The sequence below is a fragment of the Carettochelys insculpta genome, chromosome 3, assembly GCF_033958435.1.
Source record: "Carettochelys insculpta isolate YL-2023 chromosome 3, ASM3395843v1, whole genome shotgun sequence".
In the NCBI taxonomy this organism is placed as follows: domain Eukaryota; kingdom Metazoa; phylum Chordata; order Testudines; family Carettochelyidae; genus Carettochelys; species Carettochelys insculpta.
The window spans coordinates 139,974,154-139,996,569 of NC_134139.1; the positions used below are offsets into that span (position 1 = coordinate 139,974,154).

Genomic DNA, 22,416 nt, shown 5'->3' on the forward strand with positions numbered 1-22,416 from the left:
AGTAGAGTCATCTTTGTCTTCATATGGCACAGATGATGCCCTCACACAGAACTTCAGTTAACAAGAGCCTTTTCCACCTCCTCTCTGCGATATGGTGGTTTGGTATAGAAAGGATGCCTGGACCCTCCACTTCCACTGCTATAGCACATTCCAACAAATAACTGTCTGATATACAAGAAACCATGCATAGACAACCAGATAATTTCATATGGTGCACTTACTGTCCACTAGCTGAAATGGAAATGGCTGGTGACATACAGTGTAGGTCACATTCAAATCAGAGATCTCTGTAGGCGTACACTTTTTCTATCAGTTAAAGGCTTGCTGAGTAAGTAGTGGAGAAACATATGGTGATGTTCTCACCAGTTCTCTAGCTTTGTTTTTTACAATAAAAAATCATAAGAGCAATAGTTAAAGAAATTACTAACTGGTTAGCAAAGAATTCACTGTTGCTTATTGTGGTATTACTGTACTTAAGTGGATTGCAACTTCAGGCAAAGTATTTTTTTAAAAAAACAAAATACTGAAAATATAATGGATTACTTTTATTGTATGCCAGGTTTCAGGTTTCTTGTACTGTTTCAGAATCATCTCAGACATTACAGACATGAGATTGGCCTGAAAAACATGCATTATTCATTTGTCATTTGCAGCTTTCAGATTTTCCCACTAGATTTTTCTTGTAAAATCTCACTTTCACACTACTCAGGAGTAACCACTTAAAACACTATTTTGCATTTTCATTAATGTCTAAGAAAGCTGTGTGTGGGCTGAGTATCATTTTCTCTTTTACATTTGCCATAATCCTAATAAAGTGATTGCAGCCATTTCTGATCAGTAACTTTGCTTCAAGGCCATGTCTGCACTAGCCCAAATCTTCGAAATGGCCATGCAAAATACATAACAGCAGATAGGAGTAAGGGGATTTCAAAGTTCCTGGGGTCCTTTCGAAAAGGAGCCCCATCTGGATGAGTTGCATGGCAGCGAGACATGGCAATTTTGAAGTGCCGCAGCTGGCGGCATGCTAATGAGGCGCTGAATATGTATTTCAGCGCCTCATTAGTAATCTTCAAAATGGCCATCTGCATGGCCATCTCGAAGATTTGGGCTAGTGTAGATGTAGCCGAAGAGAAGAAGTTATAATCATAACTTTTCACAGTCACAAAAAGTAAAACTGCAAAAAAACTGGTCAAGGTGCTTACTTATGAAAAGACACAATCCAATGAGAGGTAGATGACTGGTATTTGGCACTTCTGAAAATCAAGCCACTTATTCTGGAGTTTAACCTTAGGCACCTACTGTTGAAAATGTTAGCCTTCTTCAATACATGTAAAATATTTATAACCATTTCCTTGGGAATTCCCATAGTAGTTCTGGTGTGCCAGAGTAAGCAATCTGGATGTCTATATTGAAACAAGACATTAGCCGTGGTTTTTCTGTTTTACAGAAGTCTAACAATTCATTTTTATTAATCCATTGCTTCAAGTTGAACTTCCCATGATGGCCACTGTTGAGACCTGACTGGTCCCAAACAAGGGGATTGCCAGGCCAGGGGAGGTCCTCTGCCTCCAGCCACCCAGTCCACCTCTGTCCCAGTTCCAGCTCCCCTTCCTCTGGCCTCAGTGCTGGCTGCTGCAGACCCCTGCCACTGGCCCTGGCTCCCATCCACTGCCATCAGCTGCAGGCTCTGGCCCAGCCATGGCTGTGCTGTCAAGAGCTCCAACCCCTGCTGTAGGCCCATGTGTCTCCACTGAGAGTTCTGGCCACAGTCCCCACACCCCAGTTGAGGGATCTGGCAGGGCAAGGGGGAGCTCAGACTCCCATCCATGCTGCTGAGGGGCAGGCAGGGACTTTAGCCCCCGCACTGCAATGGTGCAGGTGGGGACTGCAGCTCCCAGCCCCACTGCTGTGGGGCAGGCAGGGCTCCTACATTGGCCCCAGCCCCAGTCCAGTACTCTCTAGTCCTGGAACATTCATGATCCTGCTGGACCACAGATGTTGCCATATGAAAGAGTACGAGATTTGAGAGGTGCAACCTGTACTCTCCCTATTCAGAGTATCACCTATGGGTGTGCTTTAGGAATTACTTTGTGGAACTTCTCTAGCCAGTTATTCAGGAGATCAGCGTAGATTATCACAATCATCTCCTCTTCTGGATTTGGAATCTTAGGAATGTCTAAAATGAGTTGTTTGGTGAGTATTCCTTGATTGAAAAGGTGTGTATTTACATGCAGAAAGCAACTCCATCTGAAGCCTTTTCCTGCTAGAATTTTGAATACATAGGACCATTCTGCATGATGATGATTTTTAGGAAATAAATCTAAGTTTCAATCAGGAGCAACAGGAATAGCACTGCATTGGGTTTACAAGTACAAGTATCCATAAAGCTAAAATTATGAAAGTAAAAAATCTTCCAAAATACATGTTTTTAACAAAGGAGGAATTTTGCATCAGTTTCCTACAGTAGTTTTAGGTATTTTTAGGTAAACTATATCATATCAAAACAAATTGGTTTTGTAACCATTACCTGTAATGATGGAATCATCCTTGATGGGTAGGCAGGCTTGGAAGGATTAGATTTTGTTGTTTTTAAACATTGCTTTCACTGTATGCACACAAACCAACAACAGCAACAGAGTTTCCATCCGTGATTATCAAAATTTAGATACAAGTGAAGTAAAAAAAGAAATGCTTCCCAAGAACTTTGAGTTCTGTTTAAGGATATTTACTTTGTATATTTTGGTATGTGATGTTGACACTGTTTTGTATTGGTTATAAAGCTTTAACTTCTTGAATTTCTGTGTCTAATGTCAGTAAATAATTATTATCTGGACCTCATCCCAACTTTCTACTGCTATGGGAATTTAAATTGGTAATCTTTTAAAAAAAAAAAAGTTTAAAAACAAGCATCAATATTATCTGTTGAAATTATCAAAAAATAAAAATTGAATTTTGCCTGCTGAGCCTTAATATACTATGGAATAGGTTTCCATTGCTTTACTAGCCTTAGAAATTTGAATGAGAAAGCAAAGCAAACAATAAGATTGACTTCAGTGCTAAACAGAACTCTCTGTAAAGATATAGAAGGGTGGGGAGTAAGTTGTTTTAATTTTTCAGGTGCACATGGGGTTCCTGAAGTGAAGAAAAACACTGATCGTTCAAGCATATGAAGTGTTTTACATCAGGACCAGATAAGGAGTCCCCCAGTTTACAGTCTTGTAGTAAATCTTGTGCATCATACAAATGCACAGCCAGCAAAAAGAAGCTATTTACCACATGGTTTCCAGGCAAGGGCAAACTCTTCTGCACCCAGATACCTCATCTTCAGTGGGCTTTGTCCAGGCTCAGAGTTCTTCCACATATGAACTTGGGAGGCCAGGACGTTGGCTAGCCTACGGGGAGGGGGATAGCTCAGTGGTTTGAGCATAGGCCTACTAAACCCAGACTTGTGAGCTCAGTCTTTGAGGAGGCCATTTAGGGATTGGGGCAGATAGGTGTCAGGGATGGTGCTTGGTCCTGCCAAGAGGGCAGGGGATTGGACTAGATGACCTCCCAAGGTCCATTCCAATTCTAGGAGATGTGATGTGTATCTTCAATCATATATAGGATTCTTAATTTAGAAAGATAAGAAATAGAAGCTACTTTTCATTTTTCCATAAATGTCTTAATCAATTCATTTGCATTGCTTCAGCCACTCCTGGGAATAAACAGATTCTAAATTCTCTAAACACACACACACACACACACACACACACACATCTAGTTATTGAAACAATACCAAATGAGATGATCATAGCTAGGTGGATTCTCTTTGTCAAGTATAGTTCCCAGCTCCTTCTCAGTTATGCCAGGATTTTCAATGTAAAAAGTGCTGTCCACCCGAAAATACATATCTCCACTTAAATGTCAAACTTCTTGCCACTACACAACAACAGAAGTGTAAGGGTCAAAACCTGCTCTCTGCAGATACATCTGCACTACAGGGTTATTTTGAAATCATAGCCATTATTTCAAAGTGACTTTGTGATCATCTACAATACATACAGACTAAAATAAAATATTGAATAAAATATTGAAATAGCAGGTGCATTATTTCGAAATCAGTAAACCTCATTGCAGGTGGAATAACGCTTATTGCAAAATAGCTATTTCAAAATAGGCACTGCTAAGATACAGAATAGCACTATTTTGAAATAAGCTATAATGAGCTCCAATGGCACTACTTCGAAATAGGCAACATGTCTGACATTCTGTTTCAAAATAGCTGGTTGATATTTCAAAATGCATTTTTACACATAGTTGTGTTTTTTCAAAATAAGCTGTTTTGGAATAGCTATTCCAAAATAGCTTATTTCAAAATAGGGCTGCAGTGTAAATGAAGCCTCTGTGGATGACCCAATATTTATTCATTTTTGCTATAATTTTCCAAGGTTTTACATGTAATTGCTCATAAATTTTTAAAAGTACGTATTGATGTCTCTTATTTGTAGGCATTTTGTGGGTTAGTCTGAAGTCTAGTTTGATTTTATATTGGAGCAGTGGGGCCGTGAGGAGTCTATTAAGAGGGGTGGAATAAAGATTTGTCACGTAAACATGTTTCCAGATAACTTTCCTGAGTTCTTTGTTCAAACTAAGAATTAATGTGTTGATCAGTAATTCTGCAGTTTTCTGCCTAGATCTTGCAAGATGTGAATTACGGTGGTACCGCCTTCTCTCTGTGAAAATTATGATTGCTGGAATAACTGTTCAGCAATATCTCTCCTTATTATTGTTCTTTGTATTTTAGGGTGTGAACGGAATGTCTGTGGATGAGAAAACTGAATCCCCCATGTATGTGTATGAGTCAACAGTCCATTGTACCAATATCCTCCTGTGCCTAAATGACCAGCGGAAGCAGGATATTCTCTGTGATGTGACTTTGATTGTGGAGGGGAAAGAGTTTCGAGCGCACCGGGCTGTGCTGGCTGCTTGCAGTGAATACTTCTTGCAGGCACTGGTTGGGCAGACGGAAAATGACCTGATTGTCAGCCTGCCAGAGGAGGTACAGTATGTTATTATTCATCTATTTATAAAAACAGTCCCCTCTTACGTGGCAGTAATGGTGTACTCATGAAGTGCAGACTCTAGGATCTGACTCTGCAGGACTGTTGCTATGATTTTTCTGTTTTGGTTGGTTAAGAATTGTTGGATGCCCCTTGAGAGTTACAGAATGAACATATTCACAGACCCATCTCTGCTGGAATAAAAAGCAGCCAGCGTTTCAAACCAGTTACTATAGCAAAGCTTTAAAATGTCTGAGCTTCCTTTTCTGACCACTGCTGAAAGAGTAGTACCCAAACAGAGGTCGTTTCATGACTATAGCACCATTCAGTACATTATCTGGACCCTGATATTCTTCTGGTTTTATAGACAGGAAATTTAAAAAGGGCTCTTTGGCTCTCAGAAAATGGGATATTGTTTAAAAATCTTATGAATTGTGACATTATTTTGGGTCTCGTTGCCACCCTCTCCTTTTCAGCAGCAAGTATTTTTTTGGTACTCCTTTTTCTTCTTTGAGTAATTGCTCGTGTCCATTCCAAGCTGGGTATGCATGGGTGCACACCCCGCTGCCGGAAGCTTCTTCTCCTAGCCAGTAGCCATAGGGTCAGTGCGGCACCCCTGGAGTGATGCTGATATAGTGACCAATATATGCACCGCCCAAAACCCCCTCCGCTCGGTTCCTTCTTGCAGTGCTGCCAGTCCTTGGAGCTCTTGCTTTCTCTGCTTGATCCTTTAGCAAGTAGCCTATTGTAATGTAAATAGTTCCTGAAAAAGTGTAAATAGTTTTAGTACTTGATAGTTAGTGTTTTAACTAATAGCCCAGACGGAGCTTTCCATCCCCTCTGCGCTGGGGAATGCCTGGCTCCCCAGACTTTAAGACGTGTTCAAAATGCAGCAAACGTGTGCCCAAATGTGACCCTCATTCAGCCTGTTCAGTTTGCCTGGGGGAAGGACACTTGTATGATCGCTGTGCAATTTGTAAGGCCTTTAAGGTGTTGGGCACTATCTTCCAAAGTTCTGGACTTAAAGTCTTTTTATTGGAGGCAGCTCTTAAGCCTCAAGAGTCTTCAGCAGGAGCGAAGAGCAGAGCCTCCTCGGTGCAAAGTGCACTGACGCCATCAACCTAAGGACTCCCTGCACCGAGAGGAGGCGCAGGAACCATCGCTGTCTTGGTGCCATAGGGGTCAGTCTCCTGTGCCAGTGAAGAGGAAGAGGCCCGAGAGACATCACTCACTGAAGTCACAGCCGGGCAGCCTCAAGTCCTAGGCTCCAGCACACACTGCCGAAGGGCAGGAGGCACATCCTTTGGAGCCAGTGTGGAGCAGGAGCCCACAGGCGCTGTACTTGCCTCAACACCAGAGGCATTTCTAGGGGTACAAGAACTTCTGCAGATGATGGTGCCAGGTCCTTCTCCATCTATGGAGGACAGGCACCGCAGCACTGAAATAGAGCAGTCAGGGCTCATGGACATAACACTGGCACCAACACCTGTGCTCATGTTGACACCAGCACTGACACCATGTTCGGTGCTGAGCACACCCATGCCAACCCAGCAGACTGTGGGTGAGTTTCATGTGCCCTATACTCCAGCACCAGAACTGTCCTCGGCACACATGATAGCAGCGCCGACTCCATTAGCCCCACCGTGGTCATCTGCTTCTGAATTGGCATTGAAGTCGAACTCCTTTTACTCGTTCTAGAAGATTGCACCATAGCCACTGCAGCCACCGTAGTCGTTGCTCAGACTATACAGGTTGTCACCCGGCTTCGCAGGAGACTCAGCAGTGAGCCTTCTGGACCCCACAGGCATTTCACAAGACACAGGGCCAGGCCGTTGGAGGGCCTTTAATGGTGCCGGGGACCCTGCTGATCCTGCGCTTGGCACCGTTGGCGTCATTGGGTGCCCCACCATCAGAACAAAGACAGAAAGTGGCAGTCATCTTGGAGCCGCTTGCTTCTACTTGGTCAGCGTCAACCTCAGCAGCGTCACCAGCTCTGTTGCAGTGGGACTGAACCTCTTTGGTGCCGGCATCATCTGTAATTGTACCTCTGGTGCCGATGGGGCAGGCACCAGCTGAGGTACCGGCAACGACTCAAAAGCAGGGAGCGGTAACGGCATCATTTGTGCCACCTGTGGTGGGGTTTTCTGGCCACCAGGTGCCTATGCCTGTGTTACCCCCCCAGTTTGCCCATAATTTCCATGAGGGGCCAAGTGTCTGAACAGGTCAGTACTGCCCTTCCCCTCCAAAGGAGGCACAAGGCCTATCATCTTTTTCCTCTCTGGATGAGGCAGTGGCAGGCTCATCAGCCTCACCTGCACTGGAGGATGGCAGGGCATTTCAACAGCTCCTTAGGAGAGTGGCCCAAAACATGCAGGTTGAAATGGAGGATGTCTGGGGTGAAATGGACCCCCATCACAGACATTTTGTCCTCCACAGGCCCTGCCAGGGTGGTTCTGCCCATAATCAAAACAATTGCCACTATAGCTAAAGCCATTTGGCAGACCTCTGCTTCTGCCCTTCCTAAGGCCCATAGGAATAAGAGACAGTACTTTGTCCCATCCCAGGGCAACGAGCATTTGTTCACGCAGCCCCCACCTGACTCCTTGGTAGTGTACGCTGCGAACCATAGAGAGCACCAAGGGTTCCAGGGTCCCTCCCAGAAAAATAGAGAAGCTAAACGCTTGGACCTCTATAGGAGGAAGGTCTATTCAGCTAGGGGGTTGCAATTAAGAATTGCTAACCAGCAGGCTCTGGTTAACAGGTATGCTTATAATACAGTCAGCGCCCTGTCTACATTCTCTGAGATGGTGCCACACGAAGCTAAACAGGACTTCATAGCTGTGGTGGAGGAGAACAAACTGATTTCAAGTGCAGCCCTGCAAGTAGCATTGGATGCTGCAGACACTGCCATGAGGGTTACAGCCTCCGAAGTGGCAATGTACAGAGGGTCTTGGGTGCAGGTTTCTGGCCTGCCTCATGAGGTCCAACAGATGATCCAGGACCTCCCCTTTGATGATCCTACCCTATTTTGAGGTAAGAGAGATGAAAGACTGTATAGTGTGAAAGACTCTATGGCCACCTTCCACTCCTTGGGCCTGCATACACCTGCCAACCAATGCAGGGATTTTAACCCCCGTCCTCAGCAAAGACAGTTTCCACAGCCACAAAGGGACGGCAGTAGAAGGCAGAACAGGACAGTCAGGTGCTGTTTAGGCCAACAACCTCTAGACCACCAAAGGGGCCCACAGGGGCTCATGCCTCAGTTTTGATGGCACAGTCGGGAGTATCGAGTCGATCTCACCCACTCCAGCATCTGCACTTTTTTCATTTCGCTTATCCCTCTTTTACAACACGTGATGCAACATCACCACAGACCAATGGGTCCAGCATACAGAAGAGAGGGGAAACGCTATTCACTTCTCTTCTTACCCTGCCTTGCCAACCCCCTTCCCTGTGTGACCCCTCTCACAAGATCCTGTTACAACAGGAATTGCAGTCCCTCCTGGGTTCTGGAGCTATAGAAGAAGTTCCTCCCAGGTTCAGGGGACAGGGGTTTCATTCCCAGTATTTCCTAATTCCAAAACCAAAGTGGGGCTTGAGACCCATCATGGACCTAAGAGGGCTCAATGAGTTCATGAAGAAGAAAAAATTTTGTATGATGTCCCTGGGTCTCAGACCCCCAGTGCTGGAGCTGGCAGGGGGGTGATTGGTTTGCAGCTCTCTACTTACAGGACGCATATTTCCGTATTTCAGTCTACCCTTCTCACAGTACGTTTGTAGGTTCATGGCAGATGGGAACTATTATCAGTTCACAGTCCTGCCTTTCGGTCTGTCTGCGGACCCAAGGGTCTTCACTAAATACATGGTAGTAGTAGCAGTGCACGTACTCAGGCAGGGGGTGCAGCTGTTCCTGTACCTGGACGACTGGCTAGTCAAGGGTCATTCCAGGGAGCAGGTGGTTCAGCGTGTACAGCTGACCCCTCAAACCCTTTGTAAGCCTCAGTGTCTTGATCAACGAGGCAAAGTCGGTGTTGATCCCATCTCAGTCAATAGATTTTGTACGGGCATGACTGGATGCCAAGTGTGCCAGGGCGTTCCTGCCGGACAACAGGTTCAGGTCCGTGGGGGCCATCATCCAAGACATCCTGGCACTTCCCATCATGAAAGCCAGGTGCTGCCTGCGTTTGCTGGGTCACATGGCAGTGTGCACCTTCGAGGTACAGCACGCCAGGTTAAGGATGCTCCCTCTATAGCTATGGCTGTCATCAGTGTATCGCCCTGTAAGAGACAGTTTAGATTTGGTGGCTACGGTGCCAACATGGACTTTGTCGACCCTGCGCTGGTGGTTGGACGGTGAGGTCGTCCTTACTGGAGTCCCCTTTGCCTCTCAGCAACCCTCACTTTCCCTAGTAACGGACACTTCGGGCCGGAGGTGAGTAGCACACCTGGGTCAGCTACGAGCCTAGGCTGTTTGGAGTGTGTGTAGGACCTTTAGCTCCACATAAATGTGAGGGAGCTCAGGGCCATCAGACTATCATGTGTGACTTTCAAGGCCAATGTGACGGGACATTGCATGTCAGTTAGTACAGACAACAGGACAGCAATGTACTATATCAACAAATGGGGGTGGGGGGTGCACACTCCTCTCCCCTGTATCACGAGGCCATGATGCTCTGGGATTTCTGCATCCAGCACAACATCATGCTGCAGGCTCTTTACCTGCCAGGTGTGCACAATTCACTGGCAGACCAACTCAGCAGGTCCTTTATGGATCACGAGTGTTCTCTCCACCCGGAGATGGTTCATTCTGTTTTGGAGAAGTGGGGGTTATCCCCAGGTGGACCTGTTCACCTCCATGCAAAATGCAGGACATTTTGCTCCTACCACCATCAGAGCCTGGGGTCCTGGGCAGGCGCCTTCAGTGTTCCCTGGTTGGGCAGGCTGCTGTATGCGTTTCCTCTGATTCCGCTAGTTCACAGAGTCCTCCTCAAGATTCGCTCAGAAGGGGCATTGATCATCTTGGTGGCACCGGCATGGGCCCGTCAGCACTCATACTCGACCATCCTGCACCTGTTGATCTGCAAGCCAGTGATGTTGCCGATCTGGCCGGACCTGCTGACACAGAAAGAGAAGGGAGAGCAACATCCCAATCTCCAGTTGCTGCACCTCAGTGTGGATGCTCCGTGACTGAGGGACTGGGGGCTGGCCTGTTTGGATCCTACAAAAGAAGTATTGTTAAATAGTAGAAAACCCTCCACAAGGGTGACTTATTTGGCTAAGTGGAAAAGGTTTTCGATGTGGGTGTCTCACAGAAGGCTATCTCCCTCGCAAGCCCCCATCCCATTGATTTTAGATTACCTATGGGGTCTGGTACAGGAGGGCTTGTCTGTCTCCTTGGTTGGGGTGTACTTAGCTACTGTCTCAGCCCTTCACCCAGGTCATTGAACATTTTCTGTATTTTCAGACCCTGTAGTCAAAAGGTTTCTGAAAGGTTTAGAAAGGATCACGCCCCAAGTTTGGGCACCACTGCCCCCATGGGATCTCAATTTGGTGTTAGCCAAGCTTATGGGAGCCCCCTTTGAACACGTGGTTACCTGCTCCCTGCTGTTTCTGAGTTACAAAACAGCGTTTTTGGTGGCAATCACCTCAGCCAGGAGAGTATTGAATTTGAGGGCACTTTCAGTGGACCCCTTGTACACAGTGTTGAAGAAAGATAAAGTTAGGCTGAGACCTCACCCCGCGTTTTTACCGAAGGTGGTCCCTGTGTTTCATGTTAACCAAGACATTTCCCTACCGGTATTTTACCCAAGGCCCTCTGCCTCCCCGAGGGAGCAATATTTACGTACCTTGGATGTTAGAAGGGTGCTGACCTTCTATATGGATAGGTCTAGGCCCTTTAGAAGAATGCAGCCAGTCTTTGTGGCAGTTGCTGGTAAGATGAAGGGCCTTCTGGTGTCCTCCCAACAGACTTCCTCCTAGATAGTGATGTGCATCAAGGAGTGTTCCAAGCTCACGGTGGTTCCTCCCCCTCCAGTTAGGGCACACTCCATGAGAGTGCAGGCATCGTCTGTAGCATATTTGGCGCAGGTGCCTGTCCAGGACATCTATAGAGTGGCCACCAGGTCCTCAATTCGTACGTTTACAGCATATTACGCTTTGACGCAGCATGCACAGGAAGACGCGGTGTTGGGCAGGGCTGTCCTGCAGTCTGTTTGGCGCTCCGACCCCACCTCTTAGGCAATGGCTCATATTCACCCAACTTGGAATGGACATGAGCAATCACTCGAAGAAGAAAGAACAGTTATCTGTTTTGTAACTGGTGTTCTTCAAGATGTGTTGCTCACATCCATTCCAAAACCCTCCCACCTTCCCCATTGTCAAAGTAGCTGGCACGAAGGAACTGAGCCGGGGCGGGGGGGATCAGTCGGTTGGTCGGTGCATATATTGGTTGCCATATCAGCGTCACTCCAAGGAGCTCTGTACGAACCCTATGGCTACTAGCTAGGACAAAAAGCTTATGGTGACTGGGTCTGCGCCCATGCACACCCAACTTGGAATGGACATGAGCAACACATCTCGAAGAACACCAGTTAGAGAACAGGTAACTGTCTTTTTCTTTTCCCAATATTTCTCTCTGTCTTGTTGCCTTTCCCTTCTGTTCATCACAAGTGTGATATTTAACAGCCTCGAACCACATGATTCATGCTGAAAAAATGTGCTGAACAAATTCTTTTGAAAAATAATTGCATAGGTATTAAGGGTGCAGAATGGCCTTAATAGCAATGGACAGGAGGTGTTAAAGACAGAGCTCACTGGAAAGTTTACCTTTTGTTGTTGCTGTTTCCAATTAAATCAGACCTGCTGGCTCCCTATCCATTGTGATTGCCTAGTATGCATCAATCTGACATAAAAGCTGTACAAGGCTTATTTGTGATTTTGCCATGAGGAGAGGCTGTGTTGTACTTCAATCCCTGGACACATCAGAGTTAGAAAATACTTCACTTGCCACTACTTTGTAGTAGCAGTACACTATGCCAAGTAACTCACTTGGTGCACAGGGATTGCTATGTTCTTTTGCTCCTTTATACAGGCATGCAGTAGTAGTAAAGATGTTACCCACATAATGTCAGAGGAACATGAAGCCACGTGATCAACAGGTGTTCTGATGTATGATAGGAGAGTGATAAATTGTGTCAACATTAATTATTTTATACCTACTGAAATTGAAATAACATTTTTTAAATAATGCCTAGGCTAAGAAACTTTTCAAATTCAGTGGTTTTCTTTTGACACTTAAGCCGCATCTACACGTGCACGCTACTTCGAAGTAGCGGCACCAACTTCGAAATAGCGCCCGTCACAGCTGCACGTGTTGGGCGCTATTTCGAAGTTAACATCAACATTAGGCGGCGAGATGTCAAAGCCACTAACCCCATAAGGGATGGAAATAGCTCCCTACTTCGACATTCAACGTCGAAGTAGGGAACATGTAGTCGTTGCGCGTCCCGCAACATCGAAATTGTGGGATCCTCCATGGCAGCCATCAGCTGAGGGGTTGAGAGACACTCTCTCCAGCCCCTGAGCTCAATGGTGGCCACGTGGAGCGGCCCCTTAAAGGTCCCCACCCCCTCCCTTCCTGTGCAGGAAGCTGAGAGAGCGTGCAGGCAGCAGCAGTGACACGCGGCTAGCCTGCACGCTCCCCCGCAGCCACCCACACCCCCAGCGACTCGATGGCTGCCCGGCAGCCCCCCCAGCGCCCCCAGGGGACCCCTCCCAAGGGGAGCCAGGGCTCACAGCCCAGCAACCACCCTGGGAAGCGACAGCGGGGCCCCTCCTGGACGGAGGCCGAGCTTCGGGACCTGCTGGGGCTCTGGAGCAAGGAGGAGGTGCTCCAGGTAATGGGGAGCAAGAGGCGGAACGCGGATGCGTTCGCTCAGCTGGCCGAGGGCCTGGCCGCCCGGGGTCACCCTGCCTGCACTCCGGATCATGTCCGCAGTAAAGTGAAGGAGCTGCGGCAGGGTTACTCCCGGGCCCGGGATGCGGCCGGCCAATCTGGGGCCGCCCCTGTCACTTGCCCCTTTTTCAGGGAGCTCAGGGACATCCTGGGCCCCCGGCACACCTCCTCCCCTCCGGCCACGCTTGACACCTCGGCTGAGGAGCCCCAGCAGGCCCCGGAGCCAGAGTCCGCCCCGGAGGCAAGCCCCGCACCCCGGGGACCCCCCCCGGGGCACCGGAGCAGGAGGAGGAAGAGGGGGACTCCTCCTCCAGCAACATCGGGCTCCAAATAATGATGCCATCCCGGAGCTCCAGCCGGGCGTCCGCCCACCGGGTGTCCCCTGACCGTGGGAGTGGACCGTCAGGTATGTATCCCCCCTGGTGCACACCCCTGGGGTTGAGGGGCAGGGGTAATAGATATGACCAGGGCCCTCCACATGCCCAGATGACCATGGCCCCAAGGACAGCAGTGCCATGTCCCTCAGAAGAGTCCATCAACCCCTGCCCCGCCCCCCCCCCCCAGCATGACAGTGCCATGCCCCATCCCCGGGGCTGGGGGGAGCAGAACCTCAAGGGTCCCCCGGGGGGAGGGGGTGGGACACCCAACAGCAGCAGCAGCAGCAGCATGTGATGGAGTGAGGGGAGTGCAAATGCGAGACTCAGGCTAGATAAGAGCAACAAGCTGAATAGCTCCCAGTGGCTAAGGATGATCCTGGGGCTACAACTGGCAGGTTACACCTCTGCCCTGAGCAAAGAGGAGAGAGGAGCCAAGCTGGGTTTGAATCGGGGGCAGCAGTTAGAGGCTAGGGGAAGGGAGAGCTAGAAGGCAGCCAGCCTGAGGAGGGGGAAAGCTACACCCCAGAGGGGCACCCCTTGGGGTCTTCTCCCCAGGACGGGTTGGAAGGACCGGCTCTGACTCCTGTACTGTCGCTTCTGGGAGAAACTGGGCATCTGTTGCCTAATAAACCTCTCCTGTCATACCTGCTGAGTGAGAGTCACTCCTGCCAGCGGACGGGGTGCAATGCAGGGGGACCCCTGAACCCCATCACAGCAGCATCTCCCGGGGACGGGGATGGGGGAACCTGCAGCAGAGGGATGGGGGGACAAGGGCCACGGCTCAGGGCCCACACTAACGGCTGTCTCCACTCTTCTTCCCCCCCTCCTGTGTTCCGCAGCTGCACCATCGGAAGGACCAGAAAGTGCCGGCGAGGCGTCAGTGGTCCCGGAAAGCCCTCCGGGGCCGTCACTCCAGGCCAGCCCCTCGGCGGAGGACCGACTGGCCCCTTGGCGGGCAAGATGGCGGACCCAGCACCAGCAGCCACCGGCGACGGACCCCCAGCTGCTGGACCTCCACCGCCGGCAGGTGGAGGTCGCCGAGCAGCGGCTGCGGGTGGAGCAATGCTGCCTCCGCCTGCAGGAGCGGGCGCTGGCCTGGCGCCAGGAGGCATGGGGGGCCTACATGCAGACTTTCAACGGCATTGCGGACTACCTGGCCCCCCATGCCACACCGGCCGCCGCTGCGCCCGCCCTGCCTGGTCCACCCACTGCGCCGGCCGCCCTGCCGTCGCACCGCCACCGAGGGCCATTCCGCCGAGGGGGACCTGGGGCCAGCTGACACTCGCCAGCCGTATCTCCCAGTCCGCCCGGCCCCCAGCCAGCCCCGGCCAGGGCTGCGGCCGAGGCGGGGATCCTGGCCGCCCACCCCCAGCGCTGGACTGTAGGGGCGTGGAGCCCAGGACGTGGCCCCCCCCTTGTATATATTGCCCCCACTTTTAAGTTATTTTTTTGCTGTAAATAGTTTGTATTTGTGACCCCCGTTTTCCAGTGCTGATCCTTACCCCCCCATGTAAATAGTTCTCCCCTTCCTTGTCTTCCCCTTTCATGTTATCCCTGTTTTTATAATATATACACATATAAGTTAGAATTTCCCTAATAATAAGAGTTCAAAAGATGTTTGATTTGACAAACAACTGTCTGCTTTTATTTTTATAAGAAAAGGTTGGGAGGGTGTGCTCTTGGGTGCTCTGTGGTGTGGGCGTAGGGGCAGGGAGTGTTGTGGAGGATGGGGGGGTGCAGTGGGGGGCCTGCCAGCGTTCACCCCGCAGCCTCATCGAACTGGGCCTGCAGGGCCTCCCGGACCCAGGTCCCTTTGGGGTCCACCTGGCGACTGGGGGCAGCGGGTGGCTGCACATCGGCCCTGCCAGCCTCCACAGTCCAGCCCTGAAAGAAGGCCTCCCCCTTGCTCTCCACCAGGTTGTGTAGGGTGCTGCACACACCCACAATCTGGGGGATGTTGGTGGGGCCCGCATCCAGGCGGGTGAGGAGACACCTCCAGCGCCCTTTGAGGCGGCCAAATGAGCGCTCCACCACCTGGCGCGCGTGGTTCAGGCGCTGGTTGAAGCGCTCCTGGCTGGCAGACAGATGGCCCGTGTACGGGTGCATGAGCCAGGGCTGGAGGGGGTATGCCGCATCTGCGATGACACAGAGGGGCATGGTGGTGTCTTCCACAGGGATCTCCTGCTGGGGGATGTAGGTCCCCGCCTCCAGCCGGCGGCACAGGCCCGAGTTCCGGAAAACCCGGGCGTCATGGGTGCTGCCAGGCCAGCCCACATAAATGTCCAGGAAACAGCCCCGGCTGTCCACCAAGGCCTGGAGGACCACTGAGTGGTAGCCCTTCCTGTTTATGTAGTGTCCTCCACTGTGCTCCAGGGCGTGGGTGGGGATGTGAGTCCCATCCAGAGCCCTGAAGCAACTGGGGAAGCCCAGGGTGGCAAAGCCCGCGATGGCGGCATCCGGGTCCCCAAGCGTCACAAGCCTGTGGAGGAGCATGGCGTTGATGGCGCGGACGACCTGCAGGGGAAGCACATGGGAGAGCACCAATGAGGGGTGTGCAGGGTGTGTGTGGCCCTCCCCTGCCAGGGCCCCCCTCTCAGAGCTGCCTCCCCCTCCCCCGTGGGTCCTCTTACCTCCATGAGGACAGCCCCGATGGTGGCCTTGCCAACGCCAAACTGCTGGCCCAGGGATCGGTAGCTGTCTGGAGTGGCCAGCTTCCAGACAGCGATGCCGACCCATTTCTCCACACTGAGGGCATGCCGCATGGCGGTGTCCTGGTGCCTGAGTGCTGGGGTGAGCCACTGGCATAGCTCCAGAAATGTCTGCCGGCTCGTGTGAAAGTTCCTGAGCCAGCAGTCGTCGTCCCACTCTCCGAGCACCAGCCGCTTCCACCAGTCAGTGCTCGTGGGGTAGCTCCACAGCCGGTGGCGTATGAGGCGGGGGCGGGCGGGGTGCTGCAGGGTTGGGGATTGCGTCCTCCTCCCCTGTGGGCAGCTCCTCCTCTGTGGCAAGGAGGTGCTCAGCTACCTCCTGCATGGCATGGAGCAGGGCGAGCACTGCTCCTGCAGGGGCGGCTGGGTGGACCTCTGGCGGCGGCTGCTGCTGCTAATGCTGCTGCTGCTGCTGCTGGGGGTCCATCATGACTGCGTCGCTCGAGGTGTGTGTGCCTATGGCTCTGCAGACCGCGTGCTGTGCAGGCTGCGTGTGTCTGGGAGGGGCCCTTTAAGGGAGCGGCTAGCTGTTGCCCCGGAAGCGCTAGTCCGTCTTGTGACCCTGTCTGCAGCTGTGCCTGGCACCCTTATTTCGATGTGTGCTACTTTGGCGTGTAGACGTTCCCTCGCAGCGCCTATTTCGATGTGGTGCTGCGCAACGTTGACATTGAACGTCGACATTGCCAGCCCTGGAGGACGTGTAGACGCTATTCATCGAAATAGCCTATTTCGATGTCACTACATCGAAATAAGCTATTTCGATGTAGCGTGCACGTGTAGACGTAGCTTTAGCGTTCTGGTATTGGCTAATTTAACTCAGGAGTACTTTTGTTCTTGTGGTACCACTATGTTATCCTTCATCAAAACCCCTGATTGCTCAAAAACTCACTAAATGGTAAGAAGCACTCATACTATCTACTATATGTTACAGAATGTACCTGTCTGTCTGTTGCATTTGTTCCAGAACTCCTCTTAAACTGTAAGAGTGACAACCACAAAATTTGGTATGAAGCTTCTTTTTATCCTAACTTAGATCGAGGTCAGGGTTTGGTTGTTCCTGGAAAGTGGGGAATGCCTGAAATCACAGGATTTCCCAGAATATGAAGAAAAGAGGAGCACTGACAGGAGGGGTGAAGTACATCAGACTTACCACTGGGAGCAGCAAGTGTTGGAAACAGCAATGCTGCAGAGTGACTACTGAGGGCAGCAGCATCAGGAAAACAGTGGCCATGGGGATACGGAGCTCTCAACCCTGCCTGCCTTCAGATCAATAGGTGCCCTGGCCTGGACCCCACAGGGGAAGCCCTGCTGCTCTTTTGCAAAGCTCCCTGCCCCCACAAGTCAGCCTCCCTGCCACCAACATGTGGCTCGTGCTGCGGCCAGGGAATGTGACCCAACACAGCCCCACCCCGCCACTCTTTCCAGGATCAGGCACAATGGCCTTGGCCAAAGAGGCAGCAGGGTGGAGGCAGGCCATAGCAGGGGGAAAGAGCTGCAGACACAACCCTGTGCCTGGCCTCCCCCACCACTATGGCCAAGGCTGGAGGAAAGACCCATGTCCCCAGCGTCCTCCCTCTGTTTCAGCTGGGGCCAGGTCTAAGACCCGCAGCCACAGCCTCCCCATGCTGCTCCAGAGCTGGGGTCAGGGCTCAGCTCTCCCCAGGGTCAGGCCTGGTCCTGTGGCCCAGCCATGCCTAGCTCTGTCTCTCACCGCCCTTCTCATCCCTACCCCCACCACCTACCCCTGGAATTATGGCCAGGGCCAGGGCCGAGCCCAGTCCTGCAGCCCAGCCTGGCCTCTGTGGCTCACCCCAGAGCTGGGCCCAGTGCTATCCGCCTCAGAGGCATCCCCGGCTCACCCAGAACTCAGGTCAAGACCTAGCCTGGCCCCCTCCAGATCACTGGACAGCTCAGGCCAGAGCTGGGCCCAGTGCTGTGGCATGGGCCCAGCCTCTATGGCCCCCCATCTATTTCCCTTTGGAACCACTGCCATGGCCCAGCCCTGGTCCCCATGGGCCCACGCTGCCCCAAATCGCATGCTGGGACCAGGGAGAGCAGCCCAGCCAAAGCTCAGCCCCTCAGCTCATGCTGGGATTCTGTGCCGCCCCTCCCCCGATCTCAGGCTAGGGCCAGGAGCTGGGGCTTTCCCTGGAAACCCCATGCCTGGGGCAGGTGGCAGGGCTGGAAGCCATGGCCCAAATCACCACCCCCATCCGAGGACGGGGGGGGGAGTTCGGAGATGTGTCCCTAAGTTGTCCCCCAACCTAGAGGCAAGCAGCGGGCTTTGGCCCAAACCAGCCGCCGACACCAGAACAGGCTGTGGAGGCGGAGCCACAGCTCAGACTTGGCCCTCAGTTTACAGACGGAGGGGCTGCAGCCCAAACCAGTCCCCCCTGCAGGACAGGCAGACCTGCCCCCAACCCCTCAGGATAGGCGTGGTAGGGCCAAAAGCAGGGGGAGAAAAAGCAGAAAACCTTCAGTTAAGGACCCAAGTGAAGCCCGGTACATCTGCTAGTAACAAATATTTCTAAACCAGACACACAAGCATCAAGTGTTAGGTTCTCTTTGTGCTTTAAATTGACAGGAATATAATGATGCAAATATGAATTAATGTCCAGTTAAGGCTCGAATGTGGCACTAGTGTGCAGAAAAGCAAAAAAGCCATTACCGCCACATTTACCTCATATCAGTACTTAAGGCTGATGAGCTAAGTTGTTTTTTGTTTTGTTTTTATTTTTCAACAGAAGCTTATTTTTAAATATCCGGACTAATAAATCTGCCTTTGAATACTAAGTTTCACGTTTGTTTTCTGTTTCGAGGTTGGAGTTAGGATGTCTGGACTCATATCAAATGTATAATGGTTGTCTAGTTTAAACAAAGGCTGGATTGATTTTAAATGATTTTTGTTTTTGTTTTTTTAAGTATATCTTGCCTAGTTACAGAAAATGGAATGGTTTAATTTAAATTGTTTTTAAACCCATGCAAATCCTTATGTTGGATGTTCTTATGTTGGTTAAAGAGTAGCTTATTTTAGTTTAATTTAAACCTTTTTGAAATCAACTTAAGCCAAATTAGTATAGGCTATTTTTATATCAACTCAATACTGTCCAAACGTTTTTTTACACTGGTCTGATTAAATTGATTTCAGATAACACCATTAATTAATTTGCATACAGACAATGCTTAGAAAAATGAGCCTATACTAAATCTATAACTTGCTGCACTGTAGAATTACTATGAAACATGTCTACTGAATTAATTTTTAATTTTATAGAAGTTTTTCCCTCACTTGAAATAGTGTATTTATGTTTTACCTGTCCTAATTTCCAGTAGTTCCCTGTTGGGTTCTTATCTTAGCAGTTTTTGTTAAATGTGAATCAAATTAATTCTTTTCTTGGAAAATTTTAAGTTTTTAAATTTATTAATTTGATCCATATCCATAACTGTTGTGTTTTATTTAATCACAGAAACTGGTCTTCCTTCCTTTAACAAGGCACTTAATTAAGCTTTTAATTCATGATAAGAAGTTAAATATCACTTGGGAGATTTTTAATGGCTTCCGCTTCCCATCCAGATTACAAAAAAAAAAAAAAAAAAAAAAAGGTGTGATAGAGAGAGATACATGGCTGCCAGCCAAGGGTACTGTAGGTCATGCCAATATTAGCTGGCAGCATGCCATTATCCAATTAACATTGCTTCATCGCAGCAAGTTATAGCTCTTGAGGAGATGATTGAGTCATTCATGCTATAGTGGTACTTTACTTGAGAAAGAGCCAGTACTTCTAAGAATAGGTTTCTTATTCACTGTTATTACCTGCTTTGCTTTGCCAATAAAAGTGCAGAGGCATTTAGTGCCTGTCTAAAAGCCAAAAGCGAAACAGAAGAAAAACATTGATTATATATCGAATTTCTCTTTGCTTCCTGGAAATTGAGATTTCAGTTTAAACTCTGAAAGTGTTTAAAAACAACTGTCACTACAAAATAAGAATCCCAAGCTAAAATAACCAATGCTAGAATCCAGACGTCCACTTTCAGTTGTGCCTTTGCTTTTAGATTCTAGAGTTTGGAATACATTTTAGGAACCCAAGAAGACAAATCCATTAAGAATACTAGGTAACTTTCTGGAGCACTATGGAATTCTCTTTGACATCTTTTGAGGTGTAAGTGTTAGATTCAGGAAACTGGCATGAGAAGTTTGTCTCCCAGCTGGCTGACCAACAGGTACCACAAGCATTATGAGAATGATTTTCTCCTCCTCAGTTAACTTTTCTGTCTGTATCCCTTTCCTCCCTTGAATCTGTTTGATTTTTGGGGTTTCCAGTGCCTCTACTGTCTGAAGTGGATTTTAATGTCAGGAGTAATCCACAGCTGATGCTGAGTGGTAAACTGGCCATTTCTAAGGATAATAAGCACTACCAAGAGACAGAAAGAAATTACATTTTCTTTTGTTTTTGGTTTTTCACTATTAGGAGAATAACGTTCAGAAGAGAGAACTGACATCAAATCCCTTCATTTTCTTAGAGCCTGGGGTCCATTATAAAATCTGCCATTTTTCCAAGATGCCCAGTCCCTAAAACCTGTCCTCTATTTCTGTAATTTGCACGGACTCACTCCTGGGATTGTAAATCTTTCCAAGAAGAAATGCAGACTGAGAGAGAGATTCAGACTGCCAAAGGCTGGGTATGTTGGAAAGTTAATGCATTCAGCACCTTAGGTGGGATGAAACCAGACATCTAACCTTAGGATGTTTCTTAACTGATGGCAATGAGAAATACTTGCAACTGTTGGCCATCTGTGCCAGCCTGCTGTCCTGAAGAAAAAATGCTGGCTATTAGCCAACAAAAGATGAATTGGGTTCAGGAGAAAATCAAAGGCAGGATGCAGGAGGTGAGCAATTACAGTATTCTGGTGGCTGAAGGAAATTACTATTCATTTGTATCTTTTTAGAAATAAAGTGTTCTTTTACCGTGCCTTCTTTCTCTCAGCATGCACACTGTAATATTTTTAAGGAATTAATTGACTAGCCTTGAAAGAAAGCTCCCCAGCAGGTTAAAATAGAAGGGATCCATGTAAATCTGGAAGGGGAAAAATGCAATGTGAAGGTAAAATAATCTGCATGGCACCTTCCACAACTGTCCAGCCAAGGACAGCTCCCAAATTTGGTACTCCAAAGGGCAGCATTAGGAATATCTAATGTTAACTCTCCGAAAACAGGAGGCTTTACAGCAGTAGTCTCTTTTCATGTCCGTATTGGCTACTAATGTCCTTTGCAAATCACAGTCACTGGCTAGAATTATTTCTGTCATTGACTCAGCAGACTGCACTAACCTGACTTGTATCCACTACTCTGCAGCTCCTTTGTGTGTAAAATGACAAGAGATACATCCATCAAACCCTCAAAGCTCCTAATAAACCAAGCTCCATGCACATTTATATTTCATGAGCCTGAGACCACCAGTGCCATTCTCATTAATCCCCAAGCGTGGCAGTCACCTCTTCGAAGGCTTTTTACTTTGCGTTCAGTTTTATAGATCCATTGTGTGGAATGTGTATCGTTGTTCAGATTCAGTCACAGCACATACATCAGTGACTCCAGAGCTATTGCAGGGTGCACTGGAGAGGTATATTGGGAATAATGCTTAGTACCCATATAAATCTAGTTGGTTCAGGAGGAGCCAAAAGAACATAGCAATATATATGTAATACTGAAAATTAAATCCTAATATCCTCTCTCCCCTCGCCCTTGAAGGCAGCAGGAAAGGACATATTCCAATCTGAAATTCCAGCCATATCCCATCCATTTGTGGGCATTGTAGAGCACTTGAGCATTGTGTGATTTCATGTAGCCTGCAAGTAGGGAGTAGGAATTGGAAGTGCAGGGGTGCTGCAGCACCCTGCAGGATTTGTGCATGGTGTTGCTGCCACTCCTAGGTCCATTTCAAGTCCTACTCAGCCTCCTGTAGGATGCAGGCTGCCAACCGTGGAGTCCTGGCTGCTGGCTGTCCTGGCCTAGGATTCCACTCAGCCACTTTCCCTGCACCTGAGGCTTTGCTGCTGGCCCTGGGGTCCAATTCAGCTACCAGCCGCAGCTGTAGGGGGCAGTGAGGGGCAGAGATGGGAATAAACAGAGGTGCTGTTCAGCACTCCCACTCCAAAAACTGTTCCAGCCCCACTGCCTTCCTGATGCTTCACCTGTCCACAGTGGAACAAGACCTGAATATTTTAGTATTGGCTAATTCATAGCCACTCTTTGGGGAGGCTACACTAGGAACTAACTTCGAAGTAGCCAGCAGAGAGTCTACGCACATTTTCCCTTACTTCAACATTAACTTCAA

The 22,416-nt window shown here is 49.2% G+C and overlaps 1 protein-coding gene across 6 annotated transcripts in view; it reads left to right on the forward strand.

The window, feature by feature from the left end:
• Positions 1-22,416, forward strand: part of BACH2 (BACH transcriptional regulator 2) — a 306,097-nt gene that overhangs the window by 223,622 nt on the left and 60,059 nt on the right. For 5 of the 6 annotated variants that reach the window (XM_074990876.1, XM_074990875.1, XM_074990878.1 and 2 more), the window contains one exon: positions 4,787-5,041. The exons of the other annotated variant lie outside the window; for it this stretch is intronic. In XM_074990876.1, the coding sequence (XP_074846977.1) occupies positions 4,799-5,041 (243 nt within the window). In that variant the 5' untranslated portion in view covers positions 4,787-4,798. The remainder of the gene's footprint in view (positions 1-4,786; positions 5,042-22,416) is intronic. 6 annotated transcript variants of the gene reach the window in all.